Here is a 25,046-nt window from a genome sequence, read left to right on the forward strand (position 1 = left end):
AAAAAAAGGCAAAAAATTGTTGTCTGGGTTGACAGTTCGACTGCCCAGGTCAGCGGTTCGCTAATCAAATAAACGATTTTTGGACAAAAAGCTGTTTTGAGGTGAAACGGTGTCCAGTTCCCAATTTTTCCAGTCTAACCATTTGGTTTGATCCAGTTTTGAAAGCATTGTCCCCGTCAACCCAATATTCAATTTGAGGATATAAATGATCAAAATGATATATTGAATAGCAACCACATGGTAAATTTCTAAAAGTATACTAAATTGTCTTTAATATTCAAAAATGTAATTTTATGAAAATTTTGGAAAATTTATTGCACTTGTGTAATTTTGAAAATTTATTCAAATTTATTTAAATTTTTATTAAATAATTTATTTTCTTTTTAAATGGTTTACTTACATAATTATACTAATTTATCTTATAATTTCTAATTTAAACTAACCAATAATTTTCTTTTTCCAATAGAGACAATTTAGGAAGAAGTGGGGGAAAGTGGTGCCACTTGGCTAAACATTAGAAAAACAAATCCCTCTTTCTTTATGGTTGTTGGAAATAGTTAAGCATATGTGATTTCCTTATTGGTTTAATGGGTAATTATGTGAAATAAAAAAAAAAAAACAGAAAATTAGGAAGAGAGTTTCCTGCAAGGAGAGCTATGCTGACATGGCAGGATCAGTTTAATATATATCATGATTTTGGAACAAATCAAAATCTTGTGTTTCACAACACACTGCAACACCTTTAAGCAATCAATAAACATTAATTTATTATATTTTAATAAAAATATTTATATTTCAAGTCCGAATGATTTGGGTCTGGGACACCCCCATAATGCTTTCATGGTATTCATTGAATACTGTTTCACCCCTCGGAAGAATTCCCCTGAGAAGATATATTAGACTCGATCCTTCTTTATTTTTATTTATTCATTTTATTATTCTATATCGTCGTTCTCCTTGACAACTATTTTTTGTTTTGGTAAGAAATAACAACTTTTTAACAAGCTATAAAATAATAGCCATGGTTTGAACTTTGATGGGGTAAAATAGTCAAAAGGAAAATAATGTCTCGAGGTCGAGGGTTAAAATTAGTCGGCATGTTCAATTGAGAAGAGTTTTAAATAAGGCAGTAGTCGGAGTCTATGGGGACAATACAATGCCGTATGCTGAAATTTGACTGGTTCCAAATGGAAGGGGAGATGGTCAAAGGACGTGGTCTCCTCTCGCATGCGTTTACATGGAAAGAATGGCAAGGTTATTGTATTCTCTTTTAGAAAAGTCTTAAGGTTTCCGTATTATTTACCCTATTTTTCAGCCACAAGTACTACTTGTGAGACTGGGTCAGGACTTGGGAGTACTTTGCAAGGGCCAGCTAGGTCGAACGAAAGAGTTTGTGAGCTGAGCTGAGAGAGGAACGTTACAATTTTCAAAAAATAAATATAAAAGATCTGAGGAGGACCTCTCGAGATTTGTCTACTGCAAACTTGGATCTTGGGAAGTTATTAAAATAGCTTGTATCTTGGGCTGCTGCTACTAACGATTTATATTATATGTCCTCTATGCGGATTTTGTATTTTGTACATTTGTGGAATGGCTAATATGTATCTTGTATTCTTGTTACCGTCGCGTGGAGTTGTGTGTGGCTTGTTTCACTTTCTTAATAAATTATATTTTTATCTTTTTCCAAAAAGAGTTTGATTATTCGCCATTTTATGTTTCTTAGAGACTTGAGTGCTGGAGACTATGTGGGGGGACCTGGTATCCAAATCCATCAGTTCTTCTGTGGAGACGAAGGTTTTCTGTTATGTAGCAAAGGTTTCTGGAAACAGTTTTATTTATCATTGAACCCACAATTTTGAGCGAGTTCGTTGCATAAAATCCTTAAAACAAGCCCATAAACGAAGATGTTTAAAAGAAAGAGGGCATGAGTTCATTACATGAAACGAAATCCTTCTATGGATTGCTTCCTATGTTTACAATGTTGTAGTTTGAATGAAAATCAGTTCCACGGACCCATTAAATACAAAAATGTACGGTGCACATAAATAAATACAAGGTTTAGGAAATACCTTCCAAGTTTTGCACCGAATACATTTGCATTTGCACGCTTACCGAGCCGAATTCATTTTCACTTCTTCCTTCCCATCAAACCTGAGGGCCGGTCAAAAGTTGTTTGCTTTACTTTTCCATTCTGTAGGCATTTCCACCAATTTCTTGTGGTTTACAATAGCAGACGCACCTGTCTGTCAAGTGAAAATCATCGAGTCCATTAAAAACCCACCCATCTTTTGACCTTTCATACCTACTAGGCCCTGTTTGCTTTTTGATAAGTTGTTTATAGAGTAAATATAATTATTTGAGTAAGTTTTTTTTAAGAAATATTTATCCGGATAAGTACATTTATCCATATTGTTTTATTTCTCAAGTAAATAAAATAATGACCATTTTAGCTATAAAAATCTATTATTAAAGGGACATTCAAGTATAGGCAACTTTCCCCCCAAGTGGAAAAATTACCCACAAGAATATAATACCCGAGAAAATAAACTTTCCCTAATCCTCAAATAAATCTAAAAAAAGAACTTGGGATTATTGATCAATGGGAACTAAAATCCCATTGACCAACTTTCCCCTCTCAAAATCCAAAGTTAGAACACCCCCTTCACGTCTTCATTGGCATAATGACATCCCCTTCCCATAGGTCATCATCGTTTGTTGAATTTCAATAGAATGGTACCACTCGTTCCTTATCACCTTAAGGCTGAAGTGAACTTACCATCTCTTAACACTGAAACTGGTGCCAATGCGCAGCCATCATTGCTGAACCATGATGCATCAAGAGGCAAAGAGTTACTGTGGCGACCATGAATGGAGGCAGAACAACCCATACCAGACCTTACCAGATGTGGGCTAACAATCTTAACCAAAAATTAATCTTACTGCGGTGACCATGAATGGAGACAGAACAACCGATACCAGATGTGGGCTAACAATCTCAACTAAAAATTAATCAGCATCATCGGCTTACCAGAGAAACATAAGCAGTGCTCAGAATCAAGTTTTCCAAAATCCAAACTCTAGGTGGAATAGGCTCCAAGAATCTCAAACCCGTAGAGCAAAGCCAATATGGACCTGAAAAGAAACACATAAAAATCTACAAATCTCGGAGCCATCATCATATCCACTCATCTGCCCATAATTCCATACTGAAAAAGACGAACCAAGGGTAGCTTCTTGCACGTCGAAGAAGTCTCACTATAACTTGTTTTCGGTTGCACTACTCTCAACCATCCAACATTTCGATCGAATGAAGAATTCATCAACCCAAAAGCAAATGAAAGGACAAACTACACTCTGAAAACCTGTCCAGTGCCCAAAACACGTTTTTTCAGTTCTCTACATTCCACTATAAAGATCTCCGAATCTTCAGCCTCTAAAAATCCAAAACTATTTTTCCTCTTTACCAGGAAAAGGCATCATTTTTAAATTAACAAATAAACATTGTAGCAATTTTCAGCTGTACAGAGATCTCCTTACATTACCTGCGTCACAACTGAATTTCCGGCAAAATGAAAAAAGAACATTTCTTTTGATATACAAACAATTAAGTTCCCTAGACGCATTCTTTCCCTCCGCGTCATTGCAAGAATCAAGACGAGTCCTATTAGTTCATTCAATTACCAGAGTACTTCGTGAGTGCGAAAGCCTTACCTTGGGCTAAATACATAGCCGTCATCAATCAAATAACGTATTGTAGGAAATATATTGGTAAAAATAAAACCAACCAATTGAAACCAACATTCCAGATCATTGAAACCAAAATGAAAAGAATAAACTCCTCTTTGAAATATTATGAAACTTCAGGCATTGCACTAAACTCCTGCTTGATTTATCGTGTCATTCAAGAAATTAAATAAGTAAATAACAGATTGCACTGAATACTACACCAAACTGAGCAGGAAAAAAGAATCTCTACAAACATGATGAGAAAGATCCTAGAATGTCAACCAAGTCACCTAAGATCAATATCCTAAAAACGTGAAGTCCTTTCATGGAGGGTAGATCTTGTTGCAAGTCAAGATAATAGAAATGAAAACATATAGCCATCAATTACCTGTATGTAACAAGTAGGGTAAACAGTTTAATGAGATAGGAAGGAAGCCAAAATATATAAATAAATCAAAGGGAGGGATAAACCTCAGCCAGAAATAAGTACCAGAAGTCGCCAGATGACTTGGAAAGCAAAAGCAAAAATGAGTGTTCAGACTTGAACCTTGACAAAAGGCTACACAAAAATATCATCTGAACTACGTTCTTTTGTAGCTTAAATTGATAACCATCCCTCTCCCCAAGGGGGCTGGAGGGAGCACAAACTTTGTTGCAGTCTATGTAGGGCCTGTACTAGCGGATAGTCGCATACTGCATATCATGTGCTTATTGTTTTGGAGTTTGGTAAACAAACAACTACACATGATAGAGAAAACACAAAGCTCCAAGAACGCAATGCCACTCACATGTGAACAAAATTCAAAAGATAAATTTCAATCCAGGAAAGCAGCAGCTATGTACACTTAAGCATCAAGTGAGTCAAATTCATAACCTGCTAGCGTGAGAAGGCTCATTAATAAAATAATAAATTAACTAAAAGCTAAAATCATTCAATTTGCAGTATTCAAAGAACAGAATGCAAAATGCATCTAAACACCACTAACCCTTTACAAATTCATTAATAAAATCAACTACAGAAAACCCCTGTACAAAGAGAAATGAACAGAGGATATACAAAAAACCATCTCATCCCAATACAGCCTCAATACCCCCAAACAAAAAACAAAAAACTATCCATTCCTTACAAACAGAAAAATAAATTCAAAAAATACACTTGGATATCTGCCTTTAAGCATCGAGTGTATTGCCAGCCATGCACATCATCCCCAGAATTTTCCAAAGTGCATCTTTTGAGTTCTGAATTCCTTCAAATATTCTGTTATTTCTTTCACTCCACACTGCCCACATAACAGCAGTGGGGATGATGCTCCATGCCACCTTTCCAGCCTTACTAAGACCTCCCAGCCACCAAGCCTCTAAGAGTCCCTTTACATCCGCTGGGAAGCACAGTTTAGCCTCAAATAAATCCACCACACTTAACCAAACCCAGTGGGTAAAATCACAGTGTAACAGCAAATGACTAGAGGATTCCACATTCCCACTACATAGGGGACAAGCCAAGTCTGCCACTTCTACCTCTCTTTTGGCTAAATTCTCCTTGGTTAGAATCTTGTCCAGCATTGCTGACCAAACAAAAGAAGCTATCTTTGAAGGTACAGCTTTAATCCATATTCTTTGACTTGGAAAAGAGATTCTTCCTCCTCTGAGACAACTTTAAAGAAAGAGTTCACAGAGAACAACCCTGATTTCTCAAAGCTCCACACCCTTTTATCTTTTTTGATCAGTAATCAAAGTAGATTTCATTACTTAGAGAACTCCACACCCTTTTAGCTTCCACTATTCCTGGTATTTGAGTCATACAGCAGCTGGAGTAATCAGAATATCTGATTAGGGATGACACCTCCCAATCATGGTTCAAAGTATCGATACGATACGCCCGATACGGGGCGTATCGTATCGTATCTTTTGAAAAAGATATGGTCCAAAACGCCTGTTTCCAGGTGTTTCGGAACCCCAATTTTTTTAAGAATAAAAAATATCTTATAAGCTTCCCAAAAAACTAAACTTTGAAAAAAAAAACTAAAAAAAAAAAGTATGTACCGGCCCTTTCTAAGTACCGATATGATACGACTGAAACTCGTATCGTATCAATACTTTGAACCTTGCTCCCAATCATTTAAATTTCTCCTGAACTGGGGGTGTATCTGCTCAAACAAGGTTCCCATAGCAGAAAAATGCTTAAAAATATTCAAGTAACTTTCTTTTAGCTTTTGAAGACATATATTACCCAGAAGTGAGAAGGAAGCAATATAGATAAAAAATATATTACCCAGGTGTGAAATGACAATTATTATAGTATTATCTAACATGGAGAATATAGCCGATGGAACTAAGTTAGTGTGACAAGTTTGATAACAATTAAGAGCTTTGAGATCAGAACCAATTTGCAAGAATAAGCTATTATGAAACAACAGTTACTGGTACCATAAGAATTAATTACAAACAAAAGGGTGGTTGGGTTTGCAGTGAAGTTTTACAAGTTTCACAATGCAAGGACCTTGCAACCACTGGTTCACTGCTGGTAACCTTAACCATTTTTGCTCAGGCATGTGGACACAATGCATGTATTATGTAGATAATATGCACATATGATATGCATGTACTAAGACAAAAGAGCCTCACGTGCATAAGAAGCTATCCATCAATTATATGCAAAACCTAGTCATACACAGCAAAAAATATTATGCATAGGACAAAAAATAAAGAACAGAAATGGAGCATTCTCAGATTTAAAAAGTATAAAACATAGGTCAAGTCTCCATGTATGACTTTGCATAGTGACAAGTTGATCCAAATCTTAGAGAGGACTCGGTCAAGCTTTCTTTTATAACAAACCAAAAGGTATATAGTATATGCTCAATTTTTTACCATAGAAAATGCATAGTACTCAGTCAAGCTTTCTTTTATATGCAACAGAAAATAGTACTATTAATTAATCCTAATTAAGGCAAAAGACAATTGATGATTCGGCAAATATAATCTATTTTTAATGCATTTTTTGTAAGAAAATTTTATATACATAGAATAGTTAGATGAATTTATGGCAAAAGTTCTTATGATGACAATGGAAGGATAGAAGAGGAACCATAAAGTAATTATAGAACCTATAAACAACAAGAAATAAAACAAGGTATACTAGCCATTCTGACCACACCATATAGTCCAAACCGGAAGTATTACCCAATCCAGCATGTACACAGAAAGGCTAAGTGAATCCCAATCAAGTCATCAATGTAAATTTACTGGACCCTGCAGTATATTACATGTTTCCAAATATTGGAACATGCCAAATGGCATACCCCAAAAGATCATTACAATTTAAAAGGATGATCCATCTAAAGATTTTTTTTCTTGGAATTCCGCTGAGACAATGATGTTAATGAATCAAGAATAAAAAAAAAGGGCAAGAAAAGAAAGAATCAAGGAATACATTAGCTGTTTAACTCAGCTGATAGCTCAAAACTAGATATCATCTAATTTTCTTCAACTTGGAAGAGATGGTCTAAACTCATAAAGCAGTGATACTTGCATGAATTTTACTTTTGGCTGGGGGATCTCCACAAATATGGGATATATTTGTTTCTTAAAACGCACAAGGATCTACCATTAACCACTGAACAAGGAAATTGCCTTATATAGTTTACCCTCAATTCATTTAAATGAATGTGTTATTCTGTCACTCCAATCTTTGAAGCCATCCATGAGAGGGGTTTTCTGCCATTTTTTATTCCTATCTCTAACTCATGATCACATTTCCCCAAACATAATTGTCGCATCTATTCGTAAAAATTAAAAGGGGGGGGGGGTCTCAAACTTTTTTAAGCCAAACCTTTAACACATCGAAAGAGGTTAAGTACAGAAACATGTAGACCTATTCTGAACTACAGATAGGATGTAAATCAACTTCAAGAATTTACACTAAATCAGGCTCAAGCTTCAGGGCTAGGCCCATTCAAGTGTTAGCAAATTCCCAACCCAAGCCCGCCCAAGTTGCACACCTAATTACAGGTGCAGTTTTCCACATGCAAAATGTCATGTATAAACAAGATTCTGAGCTTGTTAACTACATATTTGCTTACAAAAATATAAAGCAAGTTAGGCTCCCATATCTCAATTCTGTCTAAATCAAGACTGAGAAACAACTAAATACTAAAGATTTCATCATGCTCTAGCATTCAAAGTTTTGAACGAATGGAGGATATGCAACAAACTGGTATGTCAGGTATTAGCATCTTGAACATTATATTCAAATCCATTTATTCTATATGTAGAAAACAGAAATTTCCAAAAGCATGCCTAACGAAACACAAATCTGTTCTGGATGTTGCAAATATCATGCTAATACTGTTAGAAAAGTGCCCCTCAACAAGTTCAATAAAGCCATCTTCTTGTATACCAATAGAGAAAAAGGAACGATGTAAACAACAAGAGCCATTGTAGGAATCAGTCATACAAGAAAGAAGGTCAAAAACACAAGACCAGAAAATATAATTAAGCAAGAGAGAATTGAAAATTTCTTGCAGTTTCAATTTCGAACAGAAGGGATTCAATTTTGAAGGTAATAAATAACAACACGCAAATATTAGAAACAAGGCAGCATTTAATGATACAACATGAAATGTTAACACAGAATGTGCATTTTGTTTCATTCCACCTTTCTACAATTCCTTCAGTAATTATTCTGGGAGTTGCTATTACTGCTTGACCATCTCCTGAAAGTGCATGCGACAAGACTCCTCCCTGCAAAAAGGCCTAACCGTGACTTGAACATTGTTGATCGACCACTACTGCTTGATGGAATATCAGAAGCAGCGATCTGGGTGACCATTGGAGGAAACTCCACGCCATTCTCCTGGGCTCCACCATCGCTAGCACTGGCATCCTGATGTTCAACTTCACCTATATCCAAATTGATAGCCAATGATCCCCTACATGCTCTCAACCAATCCGCACCCTCGCAGGTTACTGCCCTGCACTTTTTAACCTTCACCTTGACCAGATTAGGACAACCGCTGGCAAGAGCTTCCATACCATGGTCAGAGACGGGGCAGCTCTTGATGCAAAGCTTCTTCAGTGCCATACATTTAGCAGCAATACACGATATCTCGGCATCACCTATAGTATCACTACCACATAGAGCCAATCGTTCCAGATTCTGGCAATTGGCTGCGAGCAACCCCAAACTCAAAGAAGTAGGATTAACACCAATAAGAACCAACTCCTGAAGGTTAGGGCAACGTTTAGCAACGACAATAAGACCCTCGTCGCCTATCCTATTTGCCTTACATCCGTCAATATGGAGCTTGCGCAGCAACTTGCAGCGATCGGCAATGGATACAAGTCCCGCATTTGTACACTCGGGAATCTTAACAAGGTGTAAAATTTCCAGATCCAAGGAACTTGAGAGAGCTGCGAGGCCTATGTCGCTAACCTGGATTCTCTCGAGATGGACTTCTACCAAACCAGTAACTCGATCTGCGATGGCTTCCAGGAGCTTATCCCAATCTCCGGAGCAACGAAATAGTTTTAGAGTTCTGAGATTCTTAGCGCCGGCGATAAGCGGACCAAAACACTGTCCATTGTAAAGCTCCTTGAGGCATATAATCTTGAGGGACGAGGCAGCGACACCCGGTCCGATAGGCTTAGCAGCAGCCCCATCCGTGATGCCGCGGAGGCGCTTGACGGACAGCTCTTCGAGAAAGGAACAGTTATCCAGGATTGCGTTCATGCCCTTGGCACCGAACATGCAGGAACCACAGGATAACTTCTTCAAACCCTTGCAGTTCTTAACGAATGCCTCCATGCCGGCATCGGTCAATTCGCGGCAAGCACGAAGCTTGAGTCGTGTAAGGTTTCGGCATCGCAGAGAGATTTGAAGGAGAGCATCGTCGCCGATGCTGACGGATCGTCGGTCGCATTTCAAAGCGAGTTTGGTTACAGCGTCGAATCGAGAAAACAGAGAAGGAATGAGAGGTTGGAGATCGGATTCGGCCTTCAGTGATAGGCGGTGTCGGCTCTGTCCTTCAACCCGAAACCACCGGCGACAAACGAGAGAGCATCGTTTGCGGTCGCCGGATCCGAGGGACTGGAAAATGCAGGCCAAACACTCATCCGGAAGATCAGAAATGTAATCACAAGTCCCGTCTACGTTTTGAAGCTCGGGGGTCACGTCGACCTGCACAGGAGAGATTGAACCCATCGATCTATTCTTGGTCCGGTGACTGGGGTTGATGGAATCACGGCGGTTTGACGCCGATGGGATACCGGCAGTCGAAACCGACTGGCCCATCCACGGCGATCGGGGTAGAAAGGTATTCTGCCTATGCAGCAGCAGCAGCAGTCTGCCTTGGTTTCCTATTCGCAGCGCAAAGTGAGGAAGGTGTTCCCTCTTCTTTTTCTTCTTCCTCTTCTTCTTCTCTCTCGCTCTACCACATAGACGGACTTGAAACTGAAGTTAATTTTGTTTTATTTCTTATTTTTGAGATTTATGTATAATTACATAAACACGGAGGTTCAGGATAGAAAGAGTATATATCTATAGATAGAAGAAGAAGAAGAAATAAATAAAATATGATAAGATATATATATAATAAAAAGGTGGGTACGGGGGAATGGGCCCCGTCAACCACTGCAGCAGCAGGGATGCTGAGTCTTTGGTGCAGCGTGATGAAATGAAATATTGCCATCTGAAAGAAAATTAATTTTGAATGGTCAAAGTCAAACAATCAAAGTATACGATTTGAGGCGCTTCCTATTCCGGTAGACATTACCGTTTAATCGACGGCTGTGAGTGACTTTGACTAGTTTTTCTTCCCCAATCACGATTACTGGTGTATAAACTGCGGGGATAGGATCTATACTCTATGCGACATTGTCAATGGTCAAACAACCTTCAGTTATATCAAGAAGAGAAAGAAACTTGATTCAACCATCACAATTCACAACCACGTAGCCCTAAAAAAATCGCTCGTGCTTTATATTGTTATTCATGTGGAGATATTCGCAATACATGGTGGATAGACTGTAAAATCGATGTGACATGCGCTGTGTGAGGAGCAAATAACTTTTCAAAATGATGAGACGGGATCTTCTCCTCACAAATGGGCGCCCTCACATGAACATCCACCGTGCATTGAGAACATCTCCCGTGAATAATAATTGATAAATACGGGAGATATTCGCAATGCATGATAGGATGTGTGTGTGAGGCGCTAGGTGTAAGGAGCAGATTCGGTCTCCAAAATGATATGGATTTGGCGCAATGATGTGGGGAGCATGGTTTTCAAAATCGGATCGGACCAAACGATCAAATTAGAAAAACTGGAACCGATCAAGTGATCGGTTTTTGATTTTCCCCAAAACCATTGATTTTGGTTAGCAAATCGCTAACCCGGACAAATAATTGTTTGAACCATTTTGATCGTTTTTTAATTTTTTAATTTTTTGTTAGATTGTTTGGCCCGTTCAACCCAATAACCGGACCCCTGACCGGTTCAATCTCTGGGTCATTTTTAAAAACCATGCTTGGGAGCATGTAATTACAGACTCTCACGTATACTACAATATACTCTATCCATACTTATAGATTCAAAGGTGCATTGCTATATAATTAGCACTAGCAGATTCCAGCACTAGCAGATTCCAACAGAAAAGTTCAAAGCTACAAACCAACCATTTAGCGTGTATTTGGAACCTGGGCATATATTGAATAAATGCTGCCACATAGGTGTAATTTAAACATTTCCATAATTATGTAGATCCATACGTATGGTTCAGTTTGGAAGGAGTATAAATATAAATTTGTAGAGTGTAAAACCTTAAATTTTGTATTATTTTGTATGTATTTGCACATTATAAATTTGTATTTGTACTTCTTCTAAATTGAGCCAATATTTGAAAAGGCAGGTCTTGATTTATGTGTGCATTTACTGTTTGGGGGAAGTTTTATTTTAGTGCTTCCCCCAACAGGTAGGCATTTATTCATTGTTTTGCTGATGTGGTGTCTAAAAGTACTTAAGTATCAATAAATGGGTTCATTATTGCTTTTCTCGGTTTTGCAAACAAACAAATATAAACTTTTAATGAATAAATGTCCACAACTCCAAATACATACCTAATGTATTCACATCATATGTTTCCTTGGTTTTCTTGCACAAACTACCTAACTTGGGATTATGTTACCTTCCTTTTCTTTTTCTTTTTTCTTCTTTAATCTTTAGTAGTTTTAATGTCTAAAATTATATGTTATTAATTTAATTTTTATCTTGATTGTGATCATGCAAAAGAAACCTATTAGACCCTTGAAAAGGAAATCAAATAATCTTGGTGTGTCCGAAAGCATGTCGTTAAACACCCCAGAACACCAGTTTAAACATTTATAATTTTTACCGTTTCTCAAACAACTACTAATGTAGTAAATGGGTGAGAACGGGTCGTATCCACAGGGAAGCAAGTGAAAAATTAATATATACTTAGATCCATACAAGAGAATTGCAGAAAATAAGAAAATAGAATCTATTATTGCTGAAATTAAATGTTTCGAATTTAAACAAGGCAATAAATAAAAATTAGAATTTAATAAAGTATGGGAATCAACAAAGGAAATAAAAGAAATAAATAAATAAACGATCCAGAATCCGGATCCGGTGGCGGTAGCTGCAAATCTGCCAGACAGCTTGTAGAAACCCCTCCTAACAAGAACCGGACGTCTGTCCTTTCTACAACCCTCGAACCCCTCGAGACACCTTAGCCTTGAACCGAACGAATTCAGATCTACAAAACAGAGAAACGAACAAGAATTAAATCTAAAAGATTGTAGAAATAAAAATAACAGAAAAGAAAAGAATGGTTGATCCGATCTAGTGGCGGTAGTTTGTAGATTGGTTGAACAGCTTGTAGGAACCCCTCCTGACAAGATTTGAGCGTCCTCCCCTTCTACAACCCTTGAACTCCTCAAAAAACCATAGTCTTGTTAACTGGGTGAATTGCCCAATCCCTTCTACAGGGCCCCTAGGACCCTTTTTATAGAGAATGGTGGACACAACTAGAAATAGGGAGAAAAATGGGGGCGGCAACTGGGATTTAGCAAAGTTAGGGACGCCCTAGGATTTCTAATGGATGGCTAAGATGGTTTTGGGGTGATCCTATGGCTGAAAATAAAAGGAGAGAGTGCTCAATATTATGTAGGGCTGAGATTTGGGCACCCAGAAATGGAGTGTAGACTAGAACATGTAGGGTTGAAGGGTTAAAAGAATAGGTGGTGCCCTATATTGAATGGTTGGAATAAAAGATGGAGGGAGTGGCTGAGATTTGAAGGTGAGGGGTTGAATGGTGAGGATTAGTAGAATAGGTGGAGCCCTAGGGTTTAAAAGCTATAAAGGAGAGACCTAAAATGAGTGGTTGAGATTAAAAAAGGTGGAGGGTGGAGATTAAACACCTAGGGGCGGCTAGGGTTTGCTAAGGAGTGGGGAGCATGGTAATACAATAGGATGGGCGCCAACTGGGTTTAGCAGATAGTAGGCGCCCTCCTGTTCTCAGTTCTTTACAAAAATACCCCCTCTCTCAACTGGTCTTTACACCAGCTTCCCAAAAACTACACTTCAGCCTAGAAAACTTCCCAGTTTTCTACATAATTTGCATAGAGACCCTCAGAGGTCACATAATTGATTTTAACTGGGAAAATGGTACACTTTGACTATTCTAAGGCCGAAATACCCCTGAATTGATGCCCTTAAGGCATCAAAATGCAGGGTTATCACACCCCCAAGTTAACCATTGCTAGTCTCTTAGCAATGCAGCCTTAAGATTATACTAAGTATATATATCTTTCCCATTACAAGGTCACCCCTAACAGAATTAATCAAGCATCCTGATTCCAGCATTTTCAAACTCTATATAGATCGGTATTGGGCTTTAGGGGTAAAACTGTCTTATTTTGAATATTACTAAAACATGGATTAAAAATCTTATTTACCCTTCCATTTGCAAATTGTCTTGATAAGATGAGATTGATTTTAAAATCAAACAAGTATGCTTCTTATTATTTTTAACAGTGGATTTCTACCCCTGAACTTATTTTTATTGTTACCTTTCACCGTTTTACGCGAATCTCGACACTTGACTTAAGTGAAGAGACCCGGTTACTAAGTGTTAGGTAAGTGTCTTTGGCATTCCCTTTTCCGTTTGATCCGAATTTTGACACTTGACTTAGGCGAAGAGACTCGGTTACTAAGTCTAGGGTGTCCATTGACCTTTTATTCTTTTTTTTTTTTGCAGAAATATTCAGGGTCATCCACTGTCTCTTAACAATTTAAAGAATTTTGTCTAATTTCTCAATCTTTATCTTCCTATCTTAACAAGGGCAAACTTGGGAGTATTTTCTAATTTCTAAACGGTTTCGACAATATTCAAACAAGACCAATTTTTGACTCCTATCACTTGCTACCAATTTCTACAGAATTCAATATTCTTTTATCAGTTTCCTTAACTTTTTCTATTTGGGAATATCTTTTAATGGAAAATTTTAAAAATTTCAATGAAAATTTAGTTCTCCATCTTTAAAGGCTTAGCTTCACAAATTTTTTTTTTCAATTTTCTCTCTCTTTCCTCACCCCCCCATTTAAATGCCATTGTCCCTAATGACATGACTAGAATGATGCAAAGAAGATTTGGGCCAAAGGGAACAATGAGTAGGGTTCTCCTGAGGGGTTCAAGGTATGCCATGTAGTCTCGAGTCAAGAAAAGAAAAACAAATCCTAAAAGCAAAAACACTAAAAACTATGTTGGGTTGCCTTCCGACTAGCGCTAAGTTTAACGTCTTCAGCCGGACACATTCAAGCACTTTGTCCATCTACACTCTCTGACTCACTTTCTTCTTCCGACAGATAGGCCTCAAACTGGGCTAACCAAGGAGTAACACAGGTCATTTAAAAATTATCCACTATATCTACCTTGAATTCATCTTCCCCTAGGTTTGGATACTTAGAGGCACTAAAAATGTTTAACCGGACTTTCTGCTCCCCTAATGAAATGTCCATTTCTCCCGATTTACAGTTGATATTTGTATCAACCGTTGCTAGAAACGGACATCTTAAGATTATCGGGATGTGGTTCAGTTCCTTGGTTAGGGTCATGTCTGGGATGATGAAATTCACTAGGAAGTGACAACCCTCTACCCTGACAATGATGTCCTCAATAATACTTAAAGGAGTTTTGACTGACCAATCAACGAGCTGCAGAATTACCGGGGTAGGTTCCAACTTGCCGATCCTAAACCTATCATGAATGGACGGAAGCATATTCATATTGACCCCTAGATCTAATAAGGCCCGATCAAAGGTGATTCTAGAGATGACATAGCTTATGAGAGGAGCACTAAGGTCTTTCATTTTTCGGGGAAAGTGGTTTAGGAGAGCTGCACTAACATCTGCCAAGAGCATTATTCTTTGTGGGGCCGATCGTTGCTCCATCATTTGAATACATAGCTCTTTCAAAAACTTGGCATAGGCTGGGATATGTTGGATCGTGTCGAGGAGAGGGAAGTTAATATGGACTTCCTTGCTCTCCTCATTGTGAGTCTCTTTCTTCTTTTACTTCGGCCCGACTATGAGTGCAGTTGGAAAGGGAACTATGGGCTGGTTTACTAAAGGTTCTTCTTCTAAAGTTTCCCTTCATTCTTCTTCTCCCCCCAACTTAGGGTCTTCATGCTCATTTTCTTCTTCACTAACTGTCGGATCCTCTAAAATCTACCCACTCCTTAAGGTTATAATAGCCTTATTATTTTCAAATTGGATGTTTTTAAGAGGTGGTTGAATTTGTGTGGAGGAAAACCCGGTGGCTGATTTCTAGGGTTCGCAACCGGTTGACTCGATAGTTGCCCTACTCCCTTTCTCGCCTTGGCTTCAGCAAGCTGTCCTATTTGGCTTTCTAATCTATCAAGGGACTGCTGCTAATTTAGGATCAACTGTTGAAGTTGCATGAATTGGTCATCTACTGTACGTGCTTGAGGAGGTTGTGCGTAAGTTTGATAAGGTTGGGCCGGTTGGTTCCTAGGATGCATCTGCTGGAATTGGTTTTTCCCTTGTGGCCTCTAAAATTGCTGGGCCATAGAGTTAGATGAATGATGATATTGTTGGGACTGTGTGTAGGTTTGACATGATTGAGCCGGTTGAGTCCCATGGTAATCATTGTACTCCTAGTGAGTTTGGGCTCCAGACCACTGAGAGTGCATATTTGGCAAGGGGTTTTCTTGGACTTGGGACCTATAATTGAAGTTGGGTTGATTTTCCCACCCAAGGTTATATGAACTAGAGAATGGGTTAGCATTGGGTTGGAAAAATCTATGGGCTGCATGTACTTGGTTGACATGATGGGCCGGGCTTGCATAGATGGAACATGATGCATAGAATGACAAGGTTGGGTATGGGCCACTTTGTTGATGACGTGCCAGGACTTCGTCAAGTCTTTGGGCCTTACCATTGATCTTGTCCAGTTGTCGAGACACATGCTTCCAATCAATTTGTGGCTCAGGTTGGAAGTAGTTTCTCATTCCACAAACTCCGGCCATTGAATTCATTTTATTTTAACCCCATTTTTCTTCTTTTTTTTGAAATTTGAAATTTAAATTTTGAATTTTAATTTCAAATTTAGATCTTGAAATTTAAACTCAAATTTGATTTATTTATTATTTATTTATTTTTTTGATATTTTTTGAAATTTGAAATTTAAATTTTTGTTAAAGTTTTATTATTATTTTTTATTTTCTTAATTTTTTATTTTTTGGAAATTTGAAATGTAAATTTTTGAAATTTAAATTCAAATTCAGATTTTGAAATTTAAATTCCTAAATTCTAAATTCAAGTTAGAATTTTTAAAAGTTTTTTCTTCTTTGTCTTTTTCTTTCTTTTTTTTTTATGGCAAACAAAGCAACCACACGACCTAGGGACTGACTTAGGGTTTCCTAAACTAGTGGTTCAACCAATGTGAATCCTTTTAGGTTCACTTGGAATTACACTTCCTTTGGTTAGCCAGGTAAGAGGTGGGAATATGAGAGGCTCCCCTTGCTCTCGCAAAGACCTAATTAAGTAACCACAAAACCCACTTAGGCTTAGCCGTTTAACTTCTTTCCTTAAACACCAACCACCGGTTATGGAAAATAATTTCAAGCTTTCTTAAAATTCAACACACATTTGAACCAAATGTGAGACTTCCCTAAAGGATCTTGCTATCCAAATTTTAAATTAGGGTTAGGGTGAACCGCACGTGAAGGGTGGTGATTTTTGGGCCAAGGAAGGGTGATGAAATCCCCACCTTATCTTATTTAAGTTGGATGCCCTTAAATAGATTAACAAAACAAAAACAATCAAACAAAATGAATGCAACTAATTACAGTGCATGAACAATTATTTCTAAAATGCAATTCAGCAATATAACATAAAATAATAAAGCAAGCTAATTAAGCAAAATGAACAATTAAAATAATAAAAAGAAAACCTAACACATTCACAAATACCAATGATAATTTAGCAATTAAATAAACCTATATGATGCATGCTCTAGAATATCAAACCCTAAATAATGGAATGAAAATGCAAGAGAAATATTCAATTTATATATATATATATATATATATATATATATAAAATTCAAAATTTAAACTTTTGGGAGTTCAAATTCAAATTCAGATTTTGAGATTTAAATTCCTAAAATTTAAATTTGATTTTTTTTTTAATTTTTAACTTTTTTTAATTTTTTTAATTTTCAATTTTTTATTTTAAATTCGAAAATTTAAAATTTAAATTTTGAAATTTGAAATTCAAATTCAAATTCAAATTCAGATTTGAATTAAAATTTAAATTTAAACTCAAATTCAAAAATTTCAACAATTTCCTAATTAAAAATTAATTATTCAATTAAACAATTAAAAGAAAAGAAATTAAATAAAGCAACAAATAATAATTGCAAACAAAAAATAAAACAACAATTAGTTGTGCTAAACAGAATTAAAAACTACCAAAAATAAATTCTAGCAAACTAATTGCTAATCTAAAAATTAAATTGAAGGAAAATGATCACAAAGAAAATTATTCAAGAAATAAATAAAATAAAAGAAAAAAATACAAATCTAAAAAAAATTAAACCGAAAATAAAATAAACAAAAGAAAAAAATATACGGAAATTTTTTTATTTATATGTTTTTTTAATAAAAGAAAAGTACAAATCTAAAAATTAATACGAAAAGAAAAATATGCTGCAAAAATAAATAAAATAAAATAAATGTTTTTTTGTTTTTTATCTGAAATAAAAGAAAAAAATGAATCTAAAATTTAAACCGAAAATAAAATAAAATAAACAAAAGAAAATCATGATGCAAGGAATAAAATTAAATAAAATAAAGAATTTCTTTTGTTTTTTTAATCTGAAATAAAAGAAAAACACAAGCCTAATAAAACAAAAAAAATCCAACAAGAAATTAAAATAAAGAAAAAAATAGATCTAGAAAGAAAAGGGAAGAAAGATAATACTATAAAAATAAATCAAATCTAAAAAAATTAATAAAAAAAATTTGAAAATCACTATTCTACCAGAAAAGGAGTTCGAAAATAAATTTATGAAAATTAAAAATAAAATGGAATGACTACACCTGAAACGCAATCCAATTTCTCTTCTCTTCTCTTCCGTCCCGTAGTCCCGCAACGTTCTAGTACCCCACCTTTCGCTATTCCATTCTGCAGAATCAAAGGAAAACAAGAACTAAACTGAGATAACGGATCAAGTAATAAAACGAAAAAGAAAAAATAATGAAACATATACGGAAAAAGTAAATAAAAAATTTTCTCCGTGCTTCCCTGGCAACGGCGCCAAAAACTTGGTGTGTTCGGAAGCGCGTCGTTAAACACCCCAGAACACCAGTTTAAACATTTATAATTTTTTCCGTTTCTCAAACAACTACTAATGTAGTAAATGGGTGAGAACGGGTTGTATCCACATGGAAGCAAGTGAAAAATTAATATATGCTTAGATCCAGACAAGAGAATACAATCGAGAATTGCAGAAAATAAGAAAATATAATCTATTATTGCTGAAATTAAATGTTTCGAATTTAAACAAGATAATAAATAAAAATCAAAATTTAATAAAGTATGGGAATCAACAAAGGAAATAAAAGAAATAAATAAATAAATGATCTAGAATCCAGATTCGGTGGTGGTTGTTGCAAATCGACCAAACAGCTTGTAAAAACCCCTCCTGACAAGAACCAAGCATCTGCCCTTTCTACAACCCTCGAACCCCTCGAGACACCTTAGCCTTGAATCGAACGAATTCAGATCTGCAAAACAGAGAAATGAACAAGAATTAAATCTAAAAGATTGCAGAAACAAAAATAACAGAAAAGAAAATAAAGAAAAGAAAAGAATGATTTATCAGATCTATTGGCAGTAGTTGCAGATTAGTTGAACAGTTTGTAGGAACCCCTCCTGACAAGATCTGGGCATCCTCCCCTTCTACAACCCTTGAACTCCTTAAGAAACCTTAGACTTGTTAACTGGGTGAATTGACCAACCCCTTCTACAGGGCCCCTGGGACCATTTTTATAGAGAAGGGTGGATGCAACTGGAAATAGGGAGAAAGATGGGGGACGACAGCTGAGATTTAGAAAAGTTAGGGACAGCCTAGGGTTTCTAATGGATGGCTAAGATGGTTTTGGGGTGATTCTATGGCTGAAAATAAAAGGAGAGGGCGCCCAATATTATGTAGGGCTGAGATTTGGGCGCCTAGAAATGGGGGTTGTAGATTATAACATCTAGGGTTGAAGAGTTAAGATTAAAAGAATAGGTGGTGCCGTAGATTGAATGGTTGGAATATAAGATGGAGGCAGTGGTTGAAATTTGGAGGTGAGGGGCTGAATGGTGAGGATTAGCAGAATAGGTGGCGCCCTAGGGTTTAAAAGTTATAAAGGTGAGCCCTAAAATGAGTGGTTGAAATTAAAAGAGGTGGAGGGTAGAGATTAAACACCTAGGGGTGGCTAGGGTTTGCTAAGAGTGAAAAGATTAGGTTAAAAAGGCTCCCTAGGGTTTGCTATGGAGAGGGGAGTATGGTAATACAATAGGATGGGCGCCAACTGGGTTTAGTAGATAGGAGGCACCCTCCTATTCTCAGTTCTTTACAAAAACATCCTCTCTCTCTGTTGGTATTCACACCAGCTTCCCAAAAACTGCACTTCAGCTTAGAAAACTTTCCAGTTTTCTACATAATTTGCATAGAGACCCTCAGAGGTCACATAATTGAATTTAACTGGGAAAATAGTACACTTTGACTATTTAAGGCCAAAAATACCCCTGAATTGATGCCCTTAAGGTATCAAAATGCAGGGTTATCATAATCCCATCAAGGGATGCTCAAATTTGCTGCAACTATTATTGCAACAAAATCTTGTGACAACATAATAAAACATGGATGCTAATCCGATTGTTCTAAATTTAAATTACCTTGGATAGATTATTTGGAACCAATATCTTTTCCTCTAAAAACAGTGCCACGCCATGTCAAATTTGCTTTTTGAATAAACTTTCATGGTAAAAAGTGAAAACGGGGAAAGATGTGGTATGAGAAAATGTACTTGATGAGGGGTAATTTGGCCCAACTTATCATCTCTCGGACACGTGGAAGTAACCTACTGATTGGATGACAACTTGGCATCTCATGCCACCTCAGCGAGCTAAGTCAGCTCGGGTACCTCGGGCACCTCGGCCAAGACCAAGGTTCGAGTAGCTCGTGAAGGCCCGACCTGCCGAGGTGACACGTAGCCAACTTCTAGAAGTTAGCTAGCTGTCTCCGACCTCTTCGGGATCACGTCGTACATCCGCAAGCCTTATCCTCATCATGCTTGGATTGGACAGACTCGATAAACCTTATTAGCTCACATGAAGTCCACCTCCTGGAGTGGAACAAATTCCTAATAGTACGGGCTGTGGATCTCGGAGGCGTTTTGTAAGGCATACGACAACTCACCTATATAAGGTTACCAACACCGACACTATAAGGTACGCACGATTTATTGCTCACTAGCCTACTTGTAATTAAGCATTTAGCTCGCATACCAGATTACTAACTTAAGCATCAGAGTGCCCACACTGGGAAAGCTACCACGGGTTCTCTGAGCATTGTTTTCCTTGCAATTCGACTAGTCAACAAAGCAACCGATGTCTGAGCTGCCCTCCAACTAAGAGCATCCAAATCACGCACCATCAATTGGCGCCGTCTATGGGATCCGTACATAAAAGATAAGTTCCTACTTTCTTTTACTTTCAGCGAAATTTTGACGGCTTCCTCAAGCACCAGAAAGAATGTTGAGATGCCCGCCACCAGGGGGCAAGATCAGCCAGCTATCAACCCAGAGGTCCCCTCAGTGACCATCGAGCAGATGACAGTGCCTGATGAGAATAAAAATTATCATATTTTTATCCCTCAATATTCAGTCTTTTATACTTAATTAGTACCCAATTGGACTCACTATTCTTCTATTTCGATTTACGGCACGGAAGAAGGCGTTATGGGAAAAATAAGGCTAATTGGGTAATTTTACACAGTTTCGGCACCACGAGATAATTTTGGCATAACTCTCCCATCCGGACTCTGATTGAGATGATTCAAGATGCATTGGAAATACAAGGAAAAACTCTACAACTTTTATGTTTTGAGTTTTGATAGATTCAGATTGAATCGAGGTCAAAATCGGGCCCGAATTCTAAGCAAATTCGTAGAGAAGCCCAGTTCGCAGTTGAAGCCCATTTTGCAGTTGATGCCCAGTTCGCAGAGAAGCCTTGCAGTGGCCCAATTTGTTAAGGAAGCCCAATACGAATGCAAGAATAAGAAACATCAAAGAGACCTATCAGATTCAATTTTCTGTTGTACTTTTAAAAAGATAAAAGAGATTAGGATTACCAGTTAAGAGATAGGAGTAGATTAGATCTAATCTAACCATTATCTATTAGAGAACTGATCCCCCAATGCAGAAAGAACTCCTTAGAGGAGAAGGAGACAACTCCCTCCTAATTCTATATAAAGGGGGGGGGGGGACTAGCACCTAGGGCCATCATCAAATCCTCCAAGAGAGCTTTAGCCCTTAGAGAAAGACATCAACAACCAAGGAGGAAGAAGCAGAGTTCGCCCCCTCTCATCTGGAAGCTGCGATTTCATCATGGAGTGTCTGTAAGTTTTTATTTTTGGTTGAAAGGTTAGGGAATCTTTGATTCTTTAAACATTGTGAGATCTAATTGATTCTTATGTCAGTTCATTGTTTATGGGTATTCATATGTTTTCTGCGATTAATTGTGAGGATTATTTTTATTGATTAAGCAAGAAGGGCCCTTTGTTCATTCAATGAAAATAATCTATGGCTGATTGAACCTCCAGTTTCGTATATGATTGGTAGGTTCAATCATGGTGGCAACTAATAGAAATTGACTGCAAAAAATTTTTTTATCTATGTTAGGAAAATGTATGATCTGGTTTAAACGGTCCGATCTTGTGAGATCGCTGACCAGAATTGGGTCTCTCCCCTCTTAATGCTATTAATAGATTAAATCCTAAGAGCTTGTTTAGGATTGTCTATTAATAAGAGAAGCAATCAAAGAGCTTGTTTTGGTTGTCGAATAATACGAGTTGAGGTTGACCGTTAGAGCTTGTTAATGGCTATAACCAATTTATTCATAAACATATGAATCTATCTTTGCATCGAGGATCAATGATAAGAATCAAAGCTGAACTTGTCCCTTCAACCGGAAGCTATCTCCCATCGATTTAATCTTTTGCTTTCTGTTATTTTCTATTATTTCCTTGTTTTCCTTAGCTTTACAACCCCCTTACTTCGTTTACTTGGAAATAAATCCACCCAATCCTTGTGGAGACGTCCTTGCTCATCACTATCTACAAATTATTCGAGCAAGACTATTTATCTTTGGTTGGATTTGACACCCACCAAATTTTGGCTCCGTTGCCGGGGATTGGTGTCCTAAGTAGATTTATTTCCTTTTGCTTGGTTTATGCCTCATTTTTCTCGTGTAGGTGAACTCCACTACGATCACGAGATCGAAAACATAGTTTGCCGCTTGAGGAAAGAAGCCAAGCAACGTCGCAACCAATCAGCATCACTCCCAACTCCCAGAGTGAAGTCAGCTGCAGAGATTGTTGAGCCATCTAACCATCTTGAAGAAGAAGTCATGGCCAACAACGAAGGGAGAACTCTAAGAGAGCTAGCTGCACCGGGTCTGCACCAACAACCTCTTTGCATCGAATATGCAGATCTAGCGGTACCTTTCGAACTCAAATCTGGTCTTATACACTTACTTCCTACTTTTTGTGGACTTTCAGGTGAAGATCCCCACAAACACTTAACAGAATTCCATGTAGTATGCTTAAGCATGAAACCTCAAGGTATTACCGAGGAACAAATCAAGCTGCGTGCCTTTCCTTTCTCATTAGATGATAAAGCTAAGGATTGGCTTTACTACTTACCCTCCAGTTCTATCACCACATGGAACGATGTGAAAAGGCAATTTCTTGGAAAGTTCTTCCCTGCCTCCCGAACTGCTAACATCAAAAAGGAGATCTGTGGTATAAGACAATTCAGTGGGGAAACTCTCTACGAATACTGGGAGAGATTTAAGCAACTCTGTGCCAGTTGTCCGGAACATCAGATTCCAGACCAGCTCCTTATCCAATATTTCTATGAAGGGTTATTGTCGATGGATAGGAGTATGATTGATGCAGCAAGCGGAGGTGTGTTGGTGGACAAAACTCTTACCCAAGCAGGAGAATTGATCTCGAATATGGCGGCCAACTCTCAACAGTTCAGCTATAGGTTCTACCCTCCAGCAAACCATGCTAATAAGGTAAACATCTCTCCCCTAGAACAACAAATTGCAAGTCTGACCTCTCTTGTCCGTCAAATGATTGTAGGTAATATTGAAATGGTGAAGGCTTGCGGGATTTGTTCAACTACGGGACATCCAACCAACATGTGCCCTACACTTCAAGATGAACCCTATGAACAAGCCAATACTGTTGGAGGCTTCTCACAAAAGAGATACGTTCCCTACTCAAATACCTACAGTGCAGGATGGAGGGATCATCCTAACCTTAGCTACGGAGCCAAGCCCTTCGACTTCCAACAACAATATCAGTCTAGACCACCGGCTCCACAATATTCATCGTCTAACCCAGGTATGTCTCTAGATGAAATTGTTAAAGAACTTGCAACTAACACTCAACAATTTCAACAAGAGACAAGGACAAACATCCAAAACTTGGAGAATCAGGTCAGCCAATTGGCAACTGCTATGAGTCGAATGGAATCTCAAGTATCAGGAAGGCTACCCTCCCAAACCATGGTCAACCCAAAGCAGAATGTTAGTGCCATCACCTTGAGAAGCGGAAATGAGCTGAATAGACCTAGCAAGGAAGTGCTTAAGAATACAACTGAAGAGGAAATAGAAAAGGAAGCACTGCCACCCCAAACTCAAGATCCAGGCGGTAAAAAGCCCTAAGCCATAGTGATCCCTCCACCTTTTCCTAGTCGATTTGCAAAATCCAAGAAGGAGGAGCAAGACAAGGATATTCTTGAGACATTCCGCAAGTTGAGGTAAATATTCCCCTCCTTGATGCAATGAAGCAAGTACCCCGCTATGCTAAATTCCTCAAGGAGTTGTGCACCACTAAAAAGAAGCTGAAAGGTGATGAAAAAGTCCACATAGGGGAAAATGTTTCAGCAATCCTCCAAAAGGAATTACCTCCTAAATGCAAGGATCCAACACAAGAAGCTTTTGATCTTGATGGGAAGGATGTATTTGAAATCTCCATTAGTATGCATCCTGAGAAAGAGGAGTTAACTTGGAGTTCTAAATTGCAAGAAACTGTTGCATTATTGAATGGTTCTCCAGAGTTACAACAGTCAGGTAATGCTCCTTATATTACGTTGCCGATTCCTGACAAGAAACCTGTACCCTCTGTTTTGCAGGCCCCTATTCCAGATTTGAACCCACCCATGATAGATGAAAGGAGAAGACATCAAAAGTTGTAACTACGAGACCTGGAGGATCCGGTTTATGATTAAAAACAGGGAAGTTTGTTTCTCCTTTTCTTTCTTGTTTTTTTGCATTTATAGTTAAGTTATTTCCACCTTTTTTTTTACCTTACATTGAAGACAATACGTAGACTAAGTGTGTGTGTGTGGGGGGGGGGAGAGTATAGGATTTTATTTAAGTTCAAATATATATATATATATATATATATATATATATATATATATATATATACAT

The 25,046-nt window shown here is 37.6% G+C and overlaps 1 protein-coding gene and 1 pseudogene across 2 annotated transcripts; one reads left to right on the plus strand and one right to left on the minus strand.

Annotated features, from left to right (window-relative positions):
- Nucleotides 1-8,217: 8,217 nt before the first annotated feature.
- Nucleotides 8,218-10,592, minus strand: LOC104588129 (F-box protein At1g47056 pseudogene; annotated as a pseudogene). Its single transcript, XR_016080048.1, has one exon. The product of XR_016080048.1 is annotated as an F-box protein At1g47056 pseudogene (transcript).
- Nucleotides 10,593-22,772: 12,180 nt separating this feature from the next.
- LOC104588150 (uncharacterized) lies at nt 22,773-24,275 on the plus strand. The gene has a single exon (XM_010245971.1). The coding sequence runs from the start codon at nt 22,773-22,775 to the stop codon at nt 24,273-24,275; it is 1,503 nt and encodes a 500-aa protein (XP_010244273.1).
- The last annotated feature ends 771 nt before the right edge of the window (nt 24,276-25,046 follow it).

The sequence above is a fragment of the Nelumbo nucifera genome, chromosome 1 (genome assembly GCF_055504915.1).
Source record: "Nelumbo nucifera cultivar China Antique chromosome 1, China Antique-T2T, whole genome shotgun sequence".
NCBI classification, from domain to species: Eukaryota; Viridiplantae; Streptophyta; class Magnoliopsida; order Proteales; family Nelumbonaceae; genus Nelumbo; species Nelumbo nucifera.

Bases quoted from the DNA above. Each gene is read 5' to 3' on its own strand.
- LOC104588150 (XM_010245971.1), top strand. From the start codon at position 22,773: ATGCCTCATTTTTCTCGTGTAGGTGAACTCCACTACGATCACGAGATC.